Here is a 19,037-nt window from a genome sequence, read left to right on the forward strand (position 1 = left end):
TCTCTTTCAGAGAATTCTAACAGTAAATCAGCACAAATTTAGCCTTACAGAAGCTATATTGATCTGACCTTACTAAATATATGTATAGTATCCAAGTTATAATATTCCATACCTCATTATTTAGACACATTTTATTCACTCCTTGTTCCTTTGGTTTTGCTCTTCAGCACACACACTATCACTGCCTCGAATATAGTGTTTTTGAACAGCCTTCAGATAGATTCTATGGATTATGGCCCAATCCTGCAAGCATTTACAGATGTGCTTAACTTTATGCACAAGAGTTATTCCATTGACTTCAGAGGGACTTCTTAAGTGTGTAAAGTTAAGCATGTCTGAAAATGTTTTCAGGATCAGGGTGTAAAGTGTGTCTTAGATACATTTTCAATGGTGTAACTACACGGTAGTTGCACAAGTAGTACACTGGTATAAATCCTTAAGGTAACTAAACTGCACTGGTGTAGACTGGGGTTTGCACCAATATGACTTAACCTGATCATTTCAGGTATTTTAGTTTGCCTTTCAGCCTATTTTTAACAGTTTATCAGCGTTTCAGAAGAAAAAACTCCACTCTTATATGTTACGGTGTTGTCCATTGCTGACTCCCATTCTTAATCCATGATAGCCAAACAATGTATCCTGAGCAACAGTGACCATCTGTTCTTCTAGTTATTCTCTGAACCAGTTCCTGTGTATCACACAAGACTAGGTTGAGAATTAGTTCTTTCTTGCATGCTCCAGAACTAGTTACTGGTAAAAGCTGATTACAATGACAGAAGTTACAGAAGGAATCAGGTTATTGGGAAATTTTAAATAACTTATCTTAACATTAGTGGTTCTAATCTTCAATAGCACAAGCTTGCACCCTTATTCTTGTGGAAATATCCTTTTAAATGAATAACTATCTAGCCCTGCTAGATGACTGCTGCTAAGATAGTTAATATTTCAATGGTGTCCATTTGTCTTTAATACCAGATGAGATGAATGGGAGCAGTTTGCCTCTCTCTGAGAGACAGACTGCCCACAAAGTAGAACAGTATCTCATCAGTTCACCTTTGGAAGGTTATTTTTGCAACTGAAATGAAATTGAATTAAAAATAAATCTTAATTTCTTCAGAAAATTATCTTGATAACAGAAATCCATGGAGAGAACCTAAATCTCCAGAAAGTGATGTTACTTGCATGTGGATTTCTAGTTTCTCTGTCCTGAAAAAGGTGGGGTAGAGGAGAGGAATTGTACTTTCACCAACAGAACAATCTAAAGATGACAGCTGTAACGTGTACTAAGTACACGTTTAATTTTGGAAAACTTCTCAGATATGCAAGGGTATTGACTCCAAAAATCCTAATCAAGTCCTTATTGTGGTGCTGTCATTTAACATGCAGCATTCAGCTAAAAATGGCCTACAGGGGGGAAAAATATTTGTACTGTTTTTGCTGAAATCAAACTTTTTCTGTGTTTTTTTTTTAACATTATAAACTTAGAAAACACTATGACTAGATTTTCAAAAGGGGCCTGTGCATCTTCAGACTCTTTGGGTATAGTTTTCACAGGAGCACAGTATTGCCAACACTAAGGCTCATTTTCTCAAAGGCTCCTAACTTCTATTGATTCCAGTGGAAATTAGGAGACTAAATGCTTTTAAGGATCTGGGTAAGTGTTCAAAAATCACAAGTCTGGCCAGAGAAAAAAAAAGTAATGAGTGGCTTAAAAATCATGTGACTTTAAAAGAATAATACCTTTGGGATTCTTTTTATTTTGATTTTTTGAGTCTTCAGGGTTCTTGCTTTCAAGTTTTTCTCTTTAATTATGAGAATCTAGAAACTTTCTTAAAAAAATGAAAGCAGAGGTTCCCATATAATCACATGCCTGTAAAAGAAAAACATCAAATATCATGAGACTTGTGATAAAATGGTAAAAGTTGGCAACACTGGAAGCACCTGCTACTCATACAGACTTCAACTGGACCTGCAGGAGCGCGGCACTTTTGAAAACCAGGCCCAAGAGATCTCCAGCTGGGCACCCAAAATCAAAGGCCACTTTTGAAAAATTTTGGCCCAAGCATTAGTGGAGAACTGGCAGGATTCTGACAGTGTTCCACAGAAGTGAAGTATGTGGAACAGAAGTTAAGTTCCACAACTTAACTGAAGTGGGCAATCTGTTTTAAATGTTTTGATTCTATTTCTATTTTACTCAAATGGCCTGATGACAAAAGTTTTTGTTAAAGATTCAACACTCTATTCAATTAAGGCCAGCAGAAAGATCCGAATTAATACCCCCAGTGAGTTCTCTAGCAAAAATCAGGAAAACTGGATGTACCCGTCCTGATATTTCTACATTAAAAAAATCATAAGTAAAAACTTTAAAAAGCAGTAACAGCAAATCCCTTCCTCCAGGCCTCTGTGTATCACAAAGGCAAAAAAGGACATCTTTAAATTGCTTTTTGCCAAGACACTTTTAATGTCCTTGCCAAGAAGCTGCTGCATTTACTGTATTGAGGTCAATCACCTATGCAGAGAGCCTGTTGCAGGACCAGGGCTTAAATTATTTTTGCCTCCCCTATGGTCAGAGGCATAGCGAGCGCCCTCTGTACCCTCCGACCGGAGGGGGCCCCGCAAGGAAGGGGGCCCCTAAAAGTGGCAACATAAATACCGCATTCCAGTTTCTGCATTGTAAGGGGCCCCGCCCAGACATACGTTCGGAGGGGGCCACGTTCTTTGTTGCTACGGCCCTGCCTATGGTAGCATCATAGATTCCCTGAAGTAGTATCAAATCTGGTAGCTGGAATGTGCGACTAACTATGGGGTAGCTTGGACCATTGTGCCCTGGTTTTATACAGGCAATGGCCTGGGGCAGTGGCTCTTAACCTTTCCAGATTTCTGTATCCCTTTCAGGAGTCTGATTTGTCTTGCATACCCCCAAGTTTCACCTCACTTAAAAACTCAGACATAAAAATACAAGTGCCACAGCACACTATTACTGAAAAATTGCCTACATTTTTACCATATTGTAAAATAAATCAATTGGAATATAAATGTTGTACTTACATTTCAGTGTATAGTATATAAAGCAGTATAAACAAGCCATTGTCTGTATGGAGTTTTGGTAGGCCTGACTTCACTAGGGCTTTTTACGTAACCTGTTGTAAAACTTGCCAAATATGTAGATGAGACCTGCATACCCCCCCCAAACACATACCCCTGGCCTAAGACACTGCATTAATGACAATAACATTGCAGCTGCATGGGGTGAAGGGCATTACTGGTTGACCCTGACAGCTCTAGAGGGGCTCGTGCTTGGGAGCAGCAAGCAAATCACAAGACATCTCAGGGCCCTGCAGGGAAAACTCGGTGGGACGCTCCTCTCTCTGATACCACTTTTGGACTCCTCCTGTAACTTCTGCTGTGGAGACGGCAGCGCCCTCCCCTGGCTCGGAAGCCGCGGATGGGCGGGCAGCGCCTCCCGCCGAGGTGGGCGTGTTCGGCCAAACACTCTACGCATGGAAACTTCTCCGAGCCTGTCCGCGGCGCTGGATGCGCTCTGCCCCTTCGCCCCCTGGCTCTGGCAGGGCTGGGGACGTGGCTGGCAGCCCGCGGCTTGATTTCTCCCGAGGGTCCGTCCCTGCCGCCAGGAGCCCATGGGGGGACAGGGGCGCGCCCCCCACCATGACTCCGCTGCAAGGCAAAGGCCATAAAACGACCCCACCGCCTTAGCCAGAGCAAGCCCCGGCCGGGAGAGGGCCAGCAGCAGCCGCGGAGTCTCCCGGGGAGGGGGGCGAGGGCGACATGCCATGGAAGGCCGGGACTCCGGACTGCTGGGCTTGGAGCAGATGCTAGCGCCTTTCGGGGGCCACCAGCAAGAGAGGACGGCTCGGCTGCTCCCGCGGGACCCCTGGCGAGGCAGCTCCGCAGAGCAAGAGCAAGAGGGGGCGGCGGCTGCGCTGCCTCTGCAGGAGCCCTGGGGCGAGCCGCAGCGGGCCGGAGCCTCTCCCCCGCTGGAGGATGGGGAGCTGCTGCTGGGGCTGCGCCGCCGCGGCGGGCGGTCCCTGTCGCTGCCCGCTAGCCCCAGCCTGGCGGCCGCTGGGCTCTTCCCGCCGCCGGAGGAGGGCAGCGGGGGCTGCTGCACCAAGTGCAAGAAGCGGGTGCAGTTCGCGGACGCGCTGGGGCTGAACCTGGCCAGCGTGAAGCACTTCAGCGCGGCGGAAGACCCGCAGGTGCCGCCCGCCGTGCTCTCCCGCCTGCGGCGCCTGCCCCGGGAGGAGTTCAGCGCCGCGCTCGGCCTGGGCTGCGGGGCCCGCCCGCCGCCTCCCCCCCTGCAGCTAGTGCCCGACTTCCAGCCCGCCGCGGAGGTGGCAGTGGCCGAGCGGCTACGGCGGGAGCGGGTGTGTCTGGAGCGCCTGGGCCGCCCCGCGGTGGCCCTGGACGTGCGGGGCACCGTGCGGGTGCTGAGCTGCCCGGGCCCCAAGGAGGTGACGGTGCGCTACACCTTCAACGAGTGGCGCTCCTTCCTGGACGCCGCGGCCCAGCCCCTGCCCGGCCCCGAGGAGAGCGACCCCCCTACCGAGCGCTTCCACTTCAGCCTGTGCACCCCGCCCGGCCTGCTGGAGGGCTCCGCCGTGCACTTCGCCGTCTGCTACCGCAGCCAGCAGGGCGAGTACTGGGACAACAACGGGGGTAGCAACTACACCCTGCGCTGCTGCCGCCCCGCCCCCTGGGGGCTCCCCGCAGCGCCCAGCACAGACACCGGCCAGGGCGACCCCACCGGGCCCCTCTACTGAGCGCCGCCTGGGACAGCCGTGAACCAAACCAGCATTCCCCAGCCTGGGGCAGCTCCTGCCTTCAGCTTAGCCCGGCAGCAAACCAGCATTACCCAGCTTGGGAGCAAAAGCAGCGCCTTACTCTAAGCCTAACTTGGGGGCAAACAAGCTGCCAGCTAGCTAGCGGCTTGCAGGGAGCCTGGGGCCAGCCACCCATTGTGCCGAGCCTGCGGTGGGTGGGGTGTGGTAACAAGCAGCCGGCTATGAATGTCCTGCCCTTGAACACAGAAAGTGAACACTCTGAGCCAAGCCAAGCCTTAGCTGTCAGAGACCACTGCAGAGTGTCCCATTCCTTGTACTTGTACCCTAGACCAACTCAATACCAATTTCCTGCTGCATAGTCACTGGTTTCTGAGCCTTCCATTAGAATGTGGCTTGTTTTGTTTAATTAAAGAGCTGACTGATCCAGGGACAGGGGCCTCCTACCATTAGCCTTAAAGTTGTAGAAAAAGTGAGGTCTGACCTGTTGGTTCCGGTATTGTTAATTCACCATTTTTGTAAAGGAAATGAACTCTCAGGAGCTGCAAGAAATCAGCACAGTTTCCTCCCACAAACTATTCTCTTTAATGTTGGTTAAAGAGAACTGGAAACAAGATCTTTTTGTGATTTATTTTTAAAAAAATATTTGTCTAACTTGAAGATGGTGCCTTATATGAAGTTTCCTATTTAATACACTGAATTTAAAGAGAGAACTTTAAATCCAGTGTTGTGACTGTGCTATGTTTATGCATTAGGCATTTCTCTTTAGAATGACAGATAATGCATGCACTTTCCCTTTTATGGGTATGTAATCATTTCCTAGAAACAGGGACAGATGTAGGCAAAAACAGAGTTGTTATTATGACTTGCAGAAATCCAACTCTTTTCTGAGAGGGAGAACTGGGTGAGGGTCAGTCCCCAACCCCCCTAATTCTTAAGTCTTGATTCTGCAAACACACGGGTTCAAAAAAGAATTGGATAGGTTCATGGAAAATAGGTCCATCAATGGCTATTAGCCAGGATGGGATGCCATCCCATGCTTTGGATGTCCCTAGCCTCTGATTGCCAGAAGCTGGGAGTGGATGACAGGGGATGGATCACTTGATGATTGCCTATTCAGTTCATCCCCTCCGACGCATCTGGCACTGGCTGCTGTCGAAAGACAGGAGGATACTGGGTTAGATGGACTATTGGTCTGACCCAGTATGGCTGTTCTTATGCTTAACTTTATTCATGTGAGTAGTCAATGAGGCTACTCAAGCACTTAAAGTCAAGCACCTATGTTGTTGCCTGACCGTGGAGGAACTTAAAGGCTTAAATTCAGTCAGTAGTCTTCACACGTTCAAATGAGGGGCCTAATTCTTTCACCCCCTTCCAAAAACAACATAATATGACAGCAGTCTTCCACCCTATTTTTAATTGAATGGAGTCCATAATATAACTTTCATGTGTGAACACTTTCTGGTTTATTTGTGTCTCATCTTTGCTGTAGGTTTGGAGGCCCCGAATGACAGAAAATATCCTTCTTTCCTTGTAAGTTAGTGCACTTTAACATTGTTCAATGGCTAATGCAGTTCCCACGTACCACAGCCTAGTTTTATAAAGTTCATGCGTAGCTCTGGCTAATCTTTGTTAAATAGAGTCTTGCCTAACACACACACAGAGGAGTTGCTTTTTCTTCTTAATGAAAGATCTAGAAATTTAAAATAGTGATGGTTTTTCTAACGGTATGTCTAAGCTACAGGTATTAGAGCAGCACAGTTGCAGCGCTGCAGTTACACCTCTGTAGCACTACAGTGTAGGTCAGGGGTGGCCACCTGTGGCTCCGGAACAACATGCAGCTCTTTAGAGGTTAATATGCGGCTCCTTGTATAGGCACCGACGCTGGGGCTGGAGTGACAGGCACCAACTTTCCAATGTGCCAGGGGGGCTGCACTCTGCTCAACCCCTGGCTCTGCCACATGCCCTGACCCCACTCCACCCCTTCCCGCCCCCTCCCCTGAGCCTGCCATACCCTCGCTCCTCCCTCTCTCTCCCCCCCCAGAGCCTCCTGCATCCCAGGAAACTGATCGGAGGTGCGTGGAGGGAGGGGGAGGTACTGATCGGTAGGGATGCCGGTGGGTGGGAGGCTTTGGGAGCGGGGTTGGGGAGCTGATGGGGGGCTGCTGTTGTATTACTGTGACTCTTTGGCAATGTACATTGGTAAAGTCTGGCTCCTTCTCAGGCTCAGGTTGGCCACCCCGGTGTAGGCACTACAGTGAAGGAAGGAGTTTCTATTGCTGTAGTAAATCCATCACCCTTGAGAGGCACTAGGTAGGCTGATGGAACAATTCTACTGTCAATCTGGCTGTGCCTACAGAGGCGATTAGGTTGACCTAACTACATCACACAGGTGTGAAATTTTCAGTAGTATGATGCCCAGTTGTTACATGGATTTTTTTAAAATTTGGCGTGGGTAAATATTTTTGTTAGGGATGACTACCTGAGGAATGGTTTTATAAAGTAGAGTCAGGTCTTAATTTTTCATGATCCTCACTAATGAGTGAAAATAAATGGTTTCCTTCAGCCCTTTTCATGCTATATTCATAGCCACATTTCTGTAGGTATTTATAGTACCTTATTCTGTTTAGTATGAAAGCATTGTTCTAAATGTCATTTGTCAGTATACATTTGTAAGAGACCCCATTTGCTAACATCTAAGTTAGTGGTGTTACAAGCAGGGCTTTGGAGCTGTGCTTCGGCTCCAGGCAAAAACCTGCAGCTCCACTGGTCCGGAGCTGCTCCATGCTCCAGCTCCGGGCTCCGCTCCAAAGCCCTAGTAACAAGATAAGTGGCATGGAAAAGTATAACTTTTTACATTTAGATGACTGATATGTTTAAGTGCATGGAGCTGTAATTTATAGAACTGGATGCTCCAAGGCTTGTCTACATTATGGAAAGGTAACTTAATGGAATACTCAATTACAATGTGATAGTGCCCCCTAAAGGTTAAAACAGTTAGATTTTGCAGTGTAGACAGGGTCAGACTCTGTTAGTGAATCACACTATAACCTTGGACTTTGCAGGTCTGTGAGCAGCATTCATGGTTAATTGCTAAAACATGGTTTAATCCTGTCTGAGCCACAGGAATAAATCGTGGTTCACCTATGTTAGGGCACTACAATATTGTAAGTACCTACAATGACACATTAGACTTTCAGTGTGTATGAGGCCTTTTTAGCATAACAAAAACACCAATTTTCAATGGAATTAATTGGGAATGTTTCATTACTCAACTCGATCTATATTCTTGTAATACTGTACAGTACTTCAAAATGTGTTTGAGGTTGTACACAGTAAGTTGTATAAATATAAACTGAAAGAGAAATCCCAGTAGTAATTCTACAAGTTAAGTATATACTCCCCCCAGATATGCACCGAGTCCATATATTTTAAAAAGGAAAATAGTGAAATGGTTCATTGTCCCCAATACATTAACTTCTTTAAAAAAATATGTAGTATAAACAGGATACTACATAGGAAAATGTAAGCTGATCTAGTTTCTTAAGATGGTAAAGACATAAAACATTAGATTGTTCCTACTTGAAATTTATGCTATTACAGCTGAGGTATGATGCTAAAAGTATTGAGCCCAATTCTTCACTGAATTACATCATAAAAAGAATAATTAAAAATATATTTTTTTAAACTGACTATTAAAGGTTAAATCTAGCCCAGGCGGGGGGAGAGCGAGCGAGCGAGCAGAGATGCTAGCTGGTATGTCCAAGAATCCTGCTGTCAGGGCAAGATTATTCACAGCAAGTCAGAATGTTCTCTGGTATGCAACAAACTCTGGCAAAGTTTTGCGGAGTTGGTCTCCAAAATGGCAGAACGTTCCAGAACATTAACTTAACATCCCATACCTTATACTTATTCAAATAGGTAAAGATAGGTATTCTTGATCTGTTCTTCCCTGGTTTTGCTGGGGTCTCAGATACAGAACTGTCTCAACTCCCAAGAAAAGCAGTTAGGGTGCTGAATGAGTTATAGATATTAACAAGCATTTAAAAAGTATGAATATAAATGACTTACTCTCTAAATTAATGATGTTTCACATCCATGGTATATGTGATATGAGCTCACCAGTTGCCCAGTCATCCATATAGCCTTTCAGGAAAAACAGGGTAGAGCGTAACTGTTTAAAAAAAAAAAAAAAAAGCGGAGACCTTTTTTGTTTTCCTTTTAAACATCATAAAGGACCAAGTCAAGAAAGCTGTCTTGTACCTTTGCTGGTCACCTTTAGAGTAAAAATCCCCTCCCTTCCCCTTCCACCCCGCCCAAGCAGTCTAAAAGTTCAAGATGTGAGCAGCACTGTTCTCCATGGCTAAAATGCTAAATATTTAAAAGTACTTTTTAAATTATAGCTAGCATATCTGTACCTACCTACAATCTTGCTGACACTACTACTAAAAAAAATCCTTCTCCTGCTTTGACAATAGACAAGACATCTTTTTCAGTATTAAATGCAATACAAATAGGATGGGGACTCTCTCTCTACTGAGTCACAGATGCTCAATTTTCAGCAAGACAGTATGTTGCACTTCTTTCAGCTGTAGATTTCAAAGCACTTTTCAAAGATTGCATCAGCATGATTCTGCGCATTCTCACAGATGAGGTAACTGAGGCCTACAGAGAGATAGTGACTTGCCAAAGATTTCCCAAGAAGTCAGTGTCAAAACCAGAGTTAGACTCTATGTCTGAGTGCTAGAACCTATGCGTAATCCACTAGACGCTAGTGCTGCTGGTATATTTAATAAGTTCAGACTGGATAGATATGTTTATTAAAAATCAAGTATTTCTAACACCATAAACTGATGGTGGGACTAAGCAAAATGATAACTGGGCTTAAACGTCAATATTGACACATTGTATTACCTTAAGATATCTGTTGCAGTATGTGAAGATTTTCTAAAAAACTAATTGAAAACATGAAATCTTAAAGGTTGTAAGAATGTTTGGAAAAACTCCAGTTCTGTGGCTCTTCAGTATGTGCAGATTTCTATGGTCCCTGTGGATTACACAAGGTTTTCTAGGATTAAAGGAAGAAATATAACCAAAGGCTTTTATAGACATTTGTAAAACAACAAATAATGCATCTGAGCTTTTTTTTTTTTTTTTTAATTAAAGGGTTAGATTAAATTGCTTGGGCATGAAGGAAACCAAACTAACACATGTTAAGTTTGGTTTAAGCAATTTGATTTTTGCAGCATATAGGAGACATTTATTGTTCTTTCTTTGTATATTTAAATACACGCAATAGGAAACTTCTCTCTAATAGCTGTACATGATCAAGATGGGTTGATAGAAGAGTAGGAATTTCAGAAAGATAGTGTGAAGTTAAACATAGTTTAGTGCTGTCAAGGTCTACAAAGTTGCATGTAAATTACACTTGCTGCCTTTAAAGTATCAATTTTGAAAGGCCTGGGCTTTCAATCAGAACTCTTAAGGCTGAATTCTGCTCCTATTTACGTCAGTGGGACCTGGAGCTGGACCAGTGTATTGAATGAAGGTAGTGGAGATGATCTGGACCAGAATTCTTAGTTAAAATTTGATTACCTGTTTGGTCTATTTGAAAATTGCTCCCCAATGCAGGTCTATGGCAATACAGAATTGTCATGAAAATTCACCTGTCCAAGCACAGAATGTATTTGCTTGCCCTTCAGCACGATAATGAAAGACCTTTAATACTTGTCTGTTTAAAAAAAAAAAAAAAAAAAAAAAAAAGCTTGTTCTCAGTGAGAAGAATTTCCAAAGGCTGGTATAAATATTTTATGTACTTTTTTTCAAAAGCAGTCTTGTAAATTCCTCACCGGTCTTCATAGTTCTCTTATTCTGGATGTAGAACAGTAATTGTTTGAATGCATAATTTAGCACTGTGATATCTAAGCACTGTACAATTTTGAGAGTTACAAATCTTTTCTTTAGATTAGTGGAATATGTTCATTTTAAGGAGGAAGTGGATTTATTTCTCCTTTTGCCCTCAGATTGAGCAACTCTGGCCCATATTCTCCCCTCTCTCCCCCCACCCCCACCCCCCTTTTTTTTTTTAAATATGTAGAGGGGAAAAAAGCAACATGTTCTAATTGGGTGAAAGAATTCTTTTCTTCCACTGGAATGGCCAGTGGGGTTGCGGCCCTAAATTAATGGCTCTCCCAAGATCTGTGGAGATTCAGCTGCCCTGCTAGCTGTCTGCTCCAGGCAGCATGGTTCTTCCCTCCCCTCTTCCTTTCCGGTGGCTGCACAGTAGCACCCCCTAGGTGGAGCTCACAAGTGCTAATGCTGCTTCCAGTAGCATTAACATTCACCCTAAGAGTGAAATCCTGCACCATTTCAGTCAATGGGCATTTTGCCACTGATTTAAATGAGGCCAGGATTTCATCCTAGATATCTATGGAGTGAGCAGGGGAACATTCAGAGGTTAGCTGGCCACTCCCTCTCAGTTCTGTCCTACATACCTGTGGAGAAATGGAGATCCTTGCCAGAAGTTTAGTGGAGGTGCTTCTGCGAAGTGTTAAGGAGGTATGGGCGTGTGGCGGGAAGTGTGCTGTGGAGCTGGTGCTTCTAGGCTTCCACAAAAACATGCTCTCCTGTGTGTCTTACATGTTAGGAGGCACAAGTAATGTTGTTAATGACACGCACTAGGCTAGAAATAGTTGGTACAGTTTTGCTAGAGCAGAGTCAGTTTAACATCCCTATGTTGATGGCATGTTTAAACAAGAACAGTATATGTGATCAGCAGGAAAAAACGTTTGTATGTAACCTCGGGTCTGCTTCACCTCACCATGGCCATACCGCTGGTATTTCCAGGCCTTTTAAAATAATCCTCTAAATGTAGTAGGACTATCTAATCAGATGTCAACAGGGTTGTAGAACTGCCTGTCCTTTAGACAATTATTCATGTTAGGGCAGTTCAGAGGTTGTCTTCTGCTCTCTTTCAGAATACTGTTTGCATTTTTCTATTAAAAGCTCTTATTTGACCTTTGATATATGTAAACAGCCAAATTTTGGAGCATGATAACTGAGCCATATCATTTCCAAATCACTAAAGTCAAAGGTTGCTGAGATCAGGGACAGCTGAAGGTACATGTGTGAAGCAAATGATCTTTCAGTGTCATACTACAAAAATTAGTATCTTACTAAGTAATTTTAAGAATTATTATTACAGAATTAGTAAGAGTTCTTAACATTTTCTTCTGCTGTAAATCAGAAACAAATATCCCTTTTGGAATAGGGGGACATGAAATTAAATCACTGGGAACCCTTTTACCGACAATGTTCACATATTTATATTGTTTCCATTGCTCAGACAAAAATCCAGTAAACAATTTCATTGATAACCAGTGAAAATAGAATATCAAAAAAGGGTATTTTTAAATGAGCAGTGGGAAGTACAGTAGTACATTTTCATTCCATAGTTGATAGGATTACTTTCATACAGTATTTGACAATAGTTTTTATATACAGGGGATATGTTATCTCAACAAATGCAATACTAATCATTATGCATTTAACAGAGAATATTAATGGGTCTCTTGTTCCAGTCACGTGTAATAGATTTGCACATGCTACTATCATTAATATTAATAGAAGATACACAGACTGTGCATCAGTGGGGGAAACATTCTTGTTGTATACACCTGCTCCAAGGAGCATCCTTAAATGCACTAATTGTGTTGCAATTTACAAGTAATCATTGTACTAGATTATTTCATTTTCTAACTTTGCACCTTATTAAATAAAGTAATTTTATATCTTTTGTATAACTGAAGTTGGTTAGTGCTTAAGGACTGAACAGTCTCCTTAGGTAAGCTTAGAAACTAAGCAATGTAGCCATGCTGTATAAGAAGCCCATGGATAACTTCTTAAAGTCTTATGTAACTGATTCCTCAAATGAAAAAATAAAATGAGCCTGCTCAACCTACTTTGTATTACACATTTCTATGCACAGAGGCCTCCGCTCTGGCATATCATATGCACAATATGCATCTTTAAAACTACAAGTGCCCCTTTGCAGGCTAAGGAAAATTTGACTGATAATGACACACATACGGTATGTCTATACTGCAGTTAGACACTGGCGGCTGGCCCGTGTCAGCTGACTTGGGCTTACAGGGTTTGGGGTAAGGTGCTGTTTAATTGCAGTGTAGAAGTTTGGGCTGCAGCCCAAGCTCTGGGACCCTCCCATCTCGCAGTGTCCTGGGCCCAGGCTCCAGCAAGCCAGAAGGTATACAATGCAATTAAAAAAGACCCTCAGCACGAGCCCCGTGACCCCAATTCAGCTGGCATGGTCCATCTGCGGGTTTAATTGCAGTATAGACATACCCTTAGAAGGGTTGTAGTAACATTATACATGTATCTATACTGTGTCTCACAGAAGACACTTGTATAATTTTTATTAGCAATGCAAATGCTATTAAATGCTTTAGTGACACTTAAATCTTTCCCCCCTTGTCCTTTTACCATCAATGCTAGTGTTCTAATTAGCTTGGTTAGGTGTATTTTAGGATTTTAAAGTGTTAGTGCCTTGTTTTTAAACTGTAGTCCATGGCATTCTGCCTAGTTTAAAAAAATCTATTTTAATAAAATGATATATTAATGCAGTAGCAAAGCGATCTATTTGCTTTATTTATGTATCTAACAAATGCAGAAATACTACAGTATCTGCTTTCCATGTGAAAAGCAGTATTAAGGCAGGTTTGTAGTCTTAAATACAGTAGTGACACTTTATTTTGCATAGTTAACAGAATGCTATATTAAAATACAGGTAATTCTACAAATAATTCTACAAAATTTTATAAATAAGTTTTGGGAATTAGTACTTCTAAACTAATCACTTACATACGTTCATTGCTTAGTTCTGTCATTTCAGTTTGATACTCTCTTTCGTTTACAAAAGAAATAGAAAGTATGCCCCTTTGCCTCCACAAATGCAGGTTCTTTAAAGGTAACAGGCACGGTCCTGGTTTAAAGTTCTGTCTACTTCATATAAAGCTCTCGCTGTACATTGTGCTGAAGCTTTATACTGAGTAATTTTTCTGTATATTCTAGTGGAAAACATAATAGCGAACTCAGAGCACTGAAGTGAATAAAACTTGATTTAAAAAAAGATTCCATTCTTGTTTAGCACGCTGTCTTAGCAGGTGTAATTTACTTTTCAAATAAATTTAAAAAAAAAAAAGGGCATTTTAAAGCAGTTCAGGAATTTTCTCTCTTGTAGAGCTCAGGAACATTGCAAGAAAGGGGAATCTTAAGGTGAAGCTACTGAGTTGTTGGCTTAGGAGAATCTCTTAAGAAACCCCACTTCTTTCAATATGCTACTCAATGTGTGCATTGAATGAGGCCCATAAATAATTACAGAAAGCTTTAGAAATGTCTGTTTGCTATTGGCTATATTTATTCAGTTTAACAAATGGATGTTTTTAAAAATTACTTTTTTTGTGGCATTACTGTAAGTAAGTGAAGGTGAATAGAATGCAATAAGCAACCACCTTGGGAGTTTCACTGGATCTACTACTGAATGGGCATCAAGACTGAACTGCCTTCAGCCTCTAGAGATAGTCCCTGCAAAACAGGCATGAGAGACTGAGCCAGCGTGTAGAAACTTGCACACTCAACAGAAATTAGAAAATATTTGTATGAATTCTGAATTAAATATACCAACCTCACCATTCACACTCAATTATCTAACTTTCCAAGTATCTGTAATGAGGGTAATATACAAAATTTTTGTATAGCAAAATATACTTTGTTCCTTTATATTGCCAGTTGCAGTTTAGTATATTAAAATAAGAAACAGTGATGAAATTTTATTTTAAAAGTTCTGAAGTCTCAGTAACATGAGGCTAAAATTCTATTACTGAGCGCTATTAACTGAGAAGTGAGATGAGAGTGGTTTTAAATGAAAACACACAGTCTAACCTTTGATATTTGTAGGTGTTGAGGTCCAGGATATAACAAAATATCTTTGTTGTACTTAAAGGCCTCTGTCAAATTTCACATGGCTTTAATGAATAAATTATTTAACACGAATTTACCCACACCAGGTCCATACAAATTCAGCTATTTAGTTTATTCACTGTAGGCTGCGTATTTCTATATTAACTGGGGCTCAATGTAAAAAGTAATTTTAAACAATTGTATCATTGGTTGAAACATAATTGGTATCCTTTATAAGCCAGGTAAGTTAGCAAGATCACTGGGAGAAGAAAATATCTCATTACAAGTATTCGGTTCATGGAATTTTATTGTCAAATAAGGCCAAGAAACAGTCTCATTACACATGAAATACTAGCAACGCAGATATTAGGAATACATTACACGCTATTGTAGGCTTAGCAGTACATTTTAGTGCATGAACCATGAGAAGAGAAATTCTAGACTGTTTTGGTTGCCAAAACTGAGCATCTCAAAAGCTTTATCTTTTACTAGACAGATAAGTTTTTCAAACGCTATGTTGGATGTGCAGCACTACAGAATGCTGAGGATGGTCCAACGGTGCTAGATGATCAGATTATCTCTGTGTTTTCTGGACTCTCAATAACAAGTTTCTGGGTTGAATAGAGTTGACCAATGGTAACCTGAAATAAAACAAAAAATATTTCAGAAATGACAGGCTTAGAGGGCCAATGGGGCATTGCTTCAGCTCTGTAAGGGAAGTAAAAATGCACAACTGAGAACAAAAGTGAAAGTAGGCAGTCTATTCTTTCCGCAACATTGTTCGTCAGCCTCAACCCAGCCAGCAAAAAATGATAATGTATAAAACGGCCACATACTTAAATTCTCAACACAGTACTGACAATGTAAGGAAAAAGATATGCATACATATATATATATATACACACAATTAACTACAGAGAAAGGAAATGCAAAATATACTTAGACAAATAGAAGGGAACATTATAAAAATTTTTTTGGGTGGAGACTAATGCACAGTAGTTGTTTGTTTATCCCTTTGGTATTCACAAATTAATTTGCCTTAAAATTAGTTGAGGGGGATAGGGTCCCCTGCACAATTTGTACATCAGTAACATATAATGGGTAGAAATAGCTTCTTGTTCATAACATGCTATTCATACCCAGGATCTCTGTGCTTTATAGTTAAGTAGTAAAACATTACAGACAATGCTAAATTGATTTTCGGGGGTTGGGGGGACTTTATCCATCTGCCACTCACCCATAGCTCTCACCACACCCCTCTTCTGCAACATAGCATCCGCCCTCCTCCTCCTCTTTCCCCCATCCTTGTTAACATCATCCCTCTAGTATTCCCACCAGCTCTACCTGCTCCTTCCTGATTGCTCCCTATTCCCAGTGACCCCATCCAATCCCATCCCCTGATCTCCCTCGCACCCACTCTCATCTCCTCCCTTACTGTTCTCCATAACCTCCCCCTCTCCTCTAGCTTTTCCCACTCAATACAAGCACAGTTTAATTTCTCTCATCTGAAAAAAAACACTCCTTGACCCCATTTGCTTCTCTAACTACAACCCCATCTCCTTTTCATCTCTAAGCTCATTGAATGTGCTGTTTACAATCACTGCTTGGAGTAGTTCTCCTCTAATTCCATCCTAGACTCTCTCCAATCCATCCTCCACCCCTTGCACTCCACTGAAATCACTTTAGCCAAAGTCTCCAATGACCTCTTCCTAGCCAAATCTCAGAACCAGTTCTCCATCCTCATCCTCCTTAACTTGTCTGCCACCTCTGACACAGTCATCCATGGTCATCATCTTGAAATCTCATCCTCCCTTGGTTTCTGTGATTTTGTTCTTTTCTAGTTCTCCTACCTCTCTAATCACTCATTCAGTGTGTCCTGGGGAGGACTGTCCCTCCTCCAACATTGTGTGATTCCGCAGGGCTCTGTCCTGGGTTCCCTTTCTCTTCTCCCTCTGCCATTATCTCTTGGTGATCTTATCCATAAACACAAATTCAACTATTTTCTCTATACTGACAACTCACAGATCTTTCTCTCTCTCGTCCTGTCCAAAATAAAATCTTGGCCTATTCCTCTGACATCTCCATATGGATGTCTAGTGGTCAGCTCAAGCTCCACATGGCTAAAACCGAGCTCTTAATTATCCCCCCTAGTTCTTCTCTGCTTCCTCTTTCCTCTAACACAACAGAAAACACTACCATCTTGCCTGTCACTCAGGCCAGTAACCTGGGTGTCATCTTTGACTAGGACCTCTCTCTGGGTCCTCACTTCCAGACTATGTCTAAATCTTGTTGATTCTGTCTGCGTAACATCTCTAAAATACAGCCTTCCCTATCCAAATGACAAATGCAACCATGCCCTGCTTATATCCATTACAAAAGTTGCTGCAATGATCATTTTCCTAGCCTGTCGCTTTGACTCCTTTGCATCACTCCACTGACCCCTCTTCTCTATTGCATCAAACACAAGCTACTTGTCATCACTTTCAAGGCCCTTCATGGCCTATCCCCACCCCTCCCTATCATCTCTCATTCACTACTGAGATGTCACCTGTGACTGGCCCAGAGTGCCAGCCTCCATCACCCACTTGTTAAATTCTTGAACAAGCAGCTTTGCTTTCTCCCATGCTGCCCCTTATGTTTGGAAGGAGCCCCCCCTTCCACCCCCTCCCCCAAATTAGCAAAGCTAACATTATCCTCCTTCAAACCCCATGGTGCCTACACAATTAGGCTGTTGGTATACCGAGACCACTGCCTGTCAATATTGTTTGATTGTTTCCTTGTACTATCCAGTATGTCTGCATCCATATGTTGTCTTGTCTCATTCTTAGACTGTAAGCTCTTTGGGTGCAGGGTGTGTCTGTACAGCACCTAGCACAGTGGGTTCATGGTCCACGAATAGGACTCCTAGCCGCTACAGTAATCCAAATAATAAACTTTCTCCCTATTGTTTTATGTGTTAATTACCTTTGAGCTTGCTTTATAAACTCTGCATACAGTCCCAGTGAATCACAGCCACCAGTGGGACAGAGGGTAGCAACCAACTGACATACAGAACAGTTAAGGGATAGAGGAAGAGGAAGTTCAGGCTAAAGAAAGCAGCAGAGGCCAAGATTCTTTTTAAAAGGAGTTTAAAGTTTGGCTTCTAAATCCATATTCAGCCAACTAAATAAGTGTCCTGGTTTTCATAAGACAGGACACCCATTAGCTCCCACTGAACTATTAACGTAGAAAAAAAAAACAGCTCAGCTTGTGGTTACTGAAGTAGGACGAAAAAGATGGCATAATTTATATAAACTATTTACACCTATGTAGAGGGTATTACATAGAATCTGATATATTACAAAGTACAATTGACTGCATTACTTGTGACAGTGCCTCAATGCAGCATGAATCTAGAGAGCAATATAAAAGTCAAAGTTCAATGTTTTAAACTTGTATTAGCTTACTTAAAAAAGAAAAAGCTAGCAGCTATTAAGTTATATTTTGCTATCCACTCCCCGTACTGTCACAAATGCATCTTTGCATACATGTTGCCCTTCTGAAAAATGAACAGTCTCCTCTTGATAAATAGCCTGGTCTGAAACTTGTAAAGCACTGGATTTTAGACTGACTATTCACTGAAGGGAAGATTAATGTGTCGTTCTTAAAGGAATAGCAGCATTTCTTGCCAGCAAACATTCCACTCCCTTAGCATACAGAATTAAGTCCACAAAAGCCCATGAACAACACTGATTAACAGGGAATAGATGTGGTATATAGAGTATATGAAAAGAGAAACCGATTACGCAATTTTGGAAAAGCCATATTATTTCACAAAAAGAAAAAAAAAAGTATAGACCCCTAACAAATGTAACTTATATCAGGCAGACCACGCAACATGTGGGTTATGTGGCAGGCTGCAGAGTAGTAATTATTGCTATATTATAAACCATGCCATGACATTTAACTAAATTAATGTAGTTGAATATTTTAGGCCAAAATGTTCATACTTGAGGGGTCTAAAATTAGGCTCTGAAATCTATATTTAGGCTCTCAACTAAGTGGCCTGTTTTTTGGCAGCTCCTGCTGATTTACAATGTGCTTATCAGCATGAAATTAAATACCTAACAAGCCTTAAAAAAAATGTTTTGCAACTAACATATCTGTCCTGGAAGAAAGGAGAGTCCTTTCTACATGAACTCAATGTTGTTCATTGGCAGCTATCCTGCACAACAGGCAGTCCAACAAAGTTGGTCCAATGAAAGATATTATCTCATCTACCTTGTC

The 19,037-nt window shown here is 42.0% G+C and overlaps 2 protein-coding genes across 2 annotated transcripts in view; one reads left to right on the forward strand and one right to left on the reverse strand.

Moving 5' to 3' along the window:
• The first annotated feature begins 3,429 nt into the window (after positions 1-3,429).
• LOC112118938 (protein phosphatase 1 regulatory subunit 3G) lies at positions 3,430-5,811 on the forward strand. Its single transcript, XM_024217445.3, has one exon. It carries the CDS (start codon positions 3,792-3,794, stop codon positions 4,776-4,778), a length of 987 nt encoding a protein of 328 aa, XP_024073213.1. The 5' UTR covers positions 3,430-3,791; the 3' UTR covers positions 4,779-5,811.
• Positions 5,812-15,060: 9,249 nt separating this feature from the next.
• The window catches only part of LOC112118940 (LYR motif-containing protein 4), a 138,225-nt gene continuing 134,248 nt past the window's right edge, over positions 15,061-19,037 (reverse strand). Inside the window, 2 exon segments of the mRNA XM_026658875.2 lie at positions 15,061-15,353; positions 15,356-15,412. Of these exon segments, the coding sequence (XP_026514660.1) occupies positions 15,333-15,353; positions 15,356-15,412 (78 nt within the window). The 3' untranslated portion in view covers positions 15,061-15,332.

Source organism: Terrapene carolina, unplaced genomic scaffold (assembly GCF_002925995.2).
Source record: "Terrapene carolina triunguis isolate 2854851 unplaced genomic scaffold, T_m_triunguis-2.0 Scaffold56, whole genome shotgun sequence".
In the NCBI taxonomy this organism is placed as follows: domain Eukaryota; kingdom Metazoa; phylum Chordata; order Testudines; family Emydidae; genus Terrapene; species Terrapene triunguis.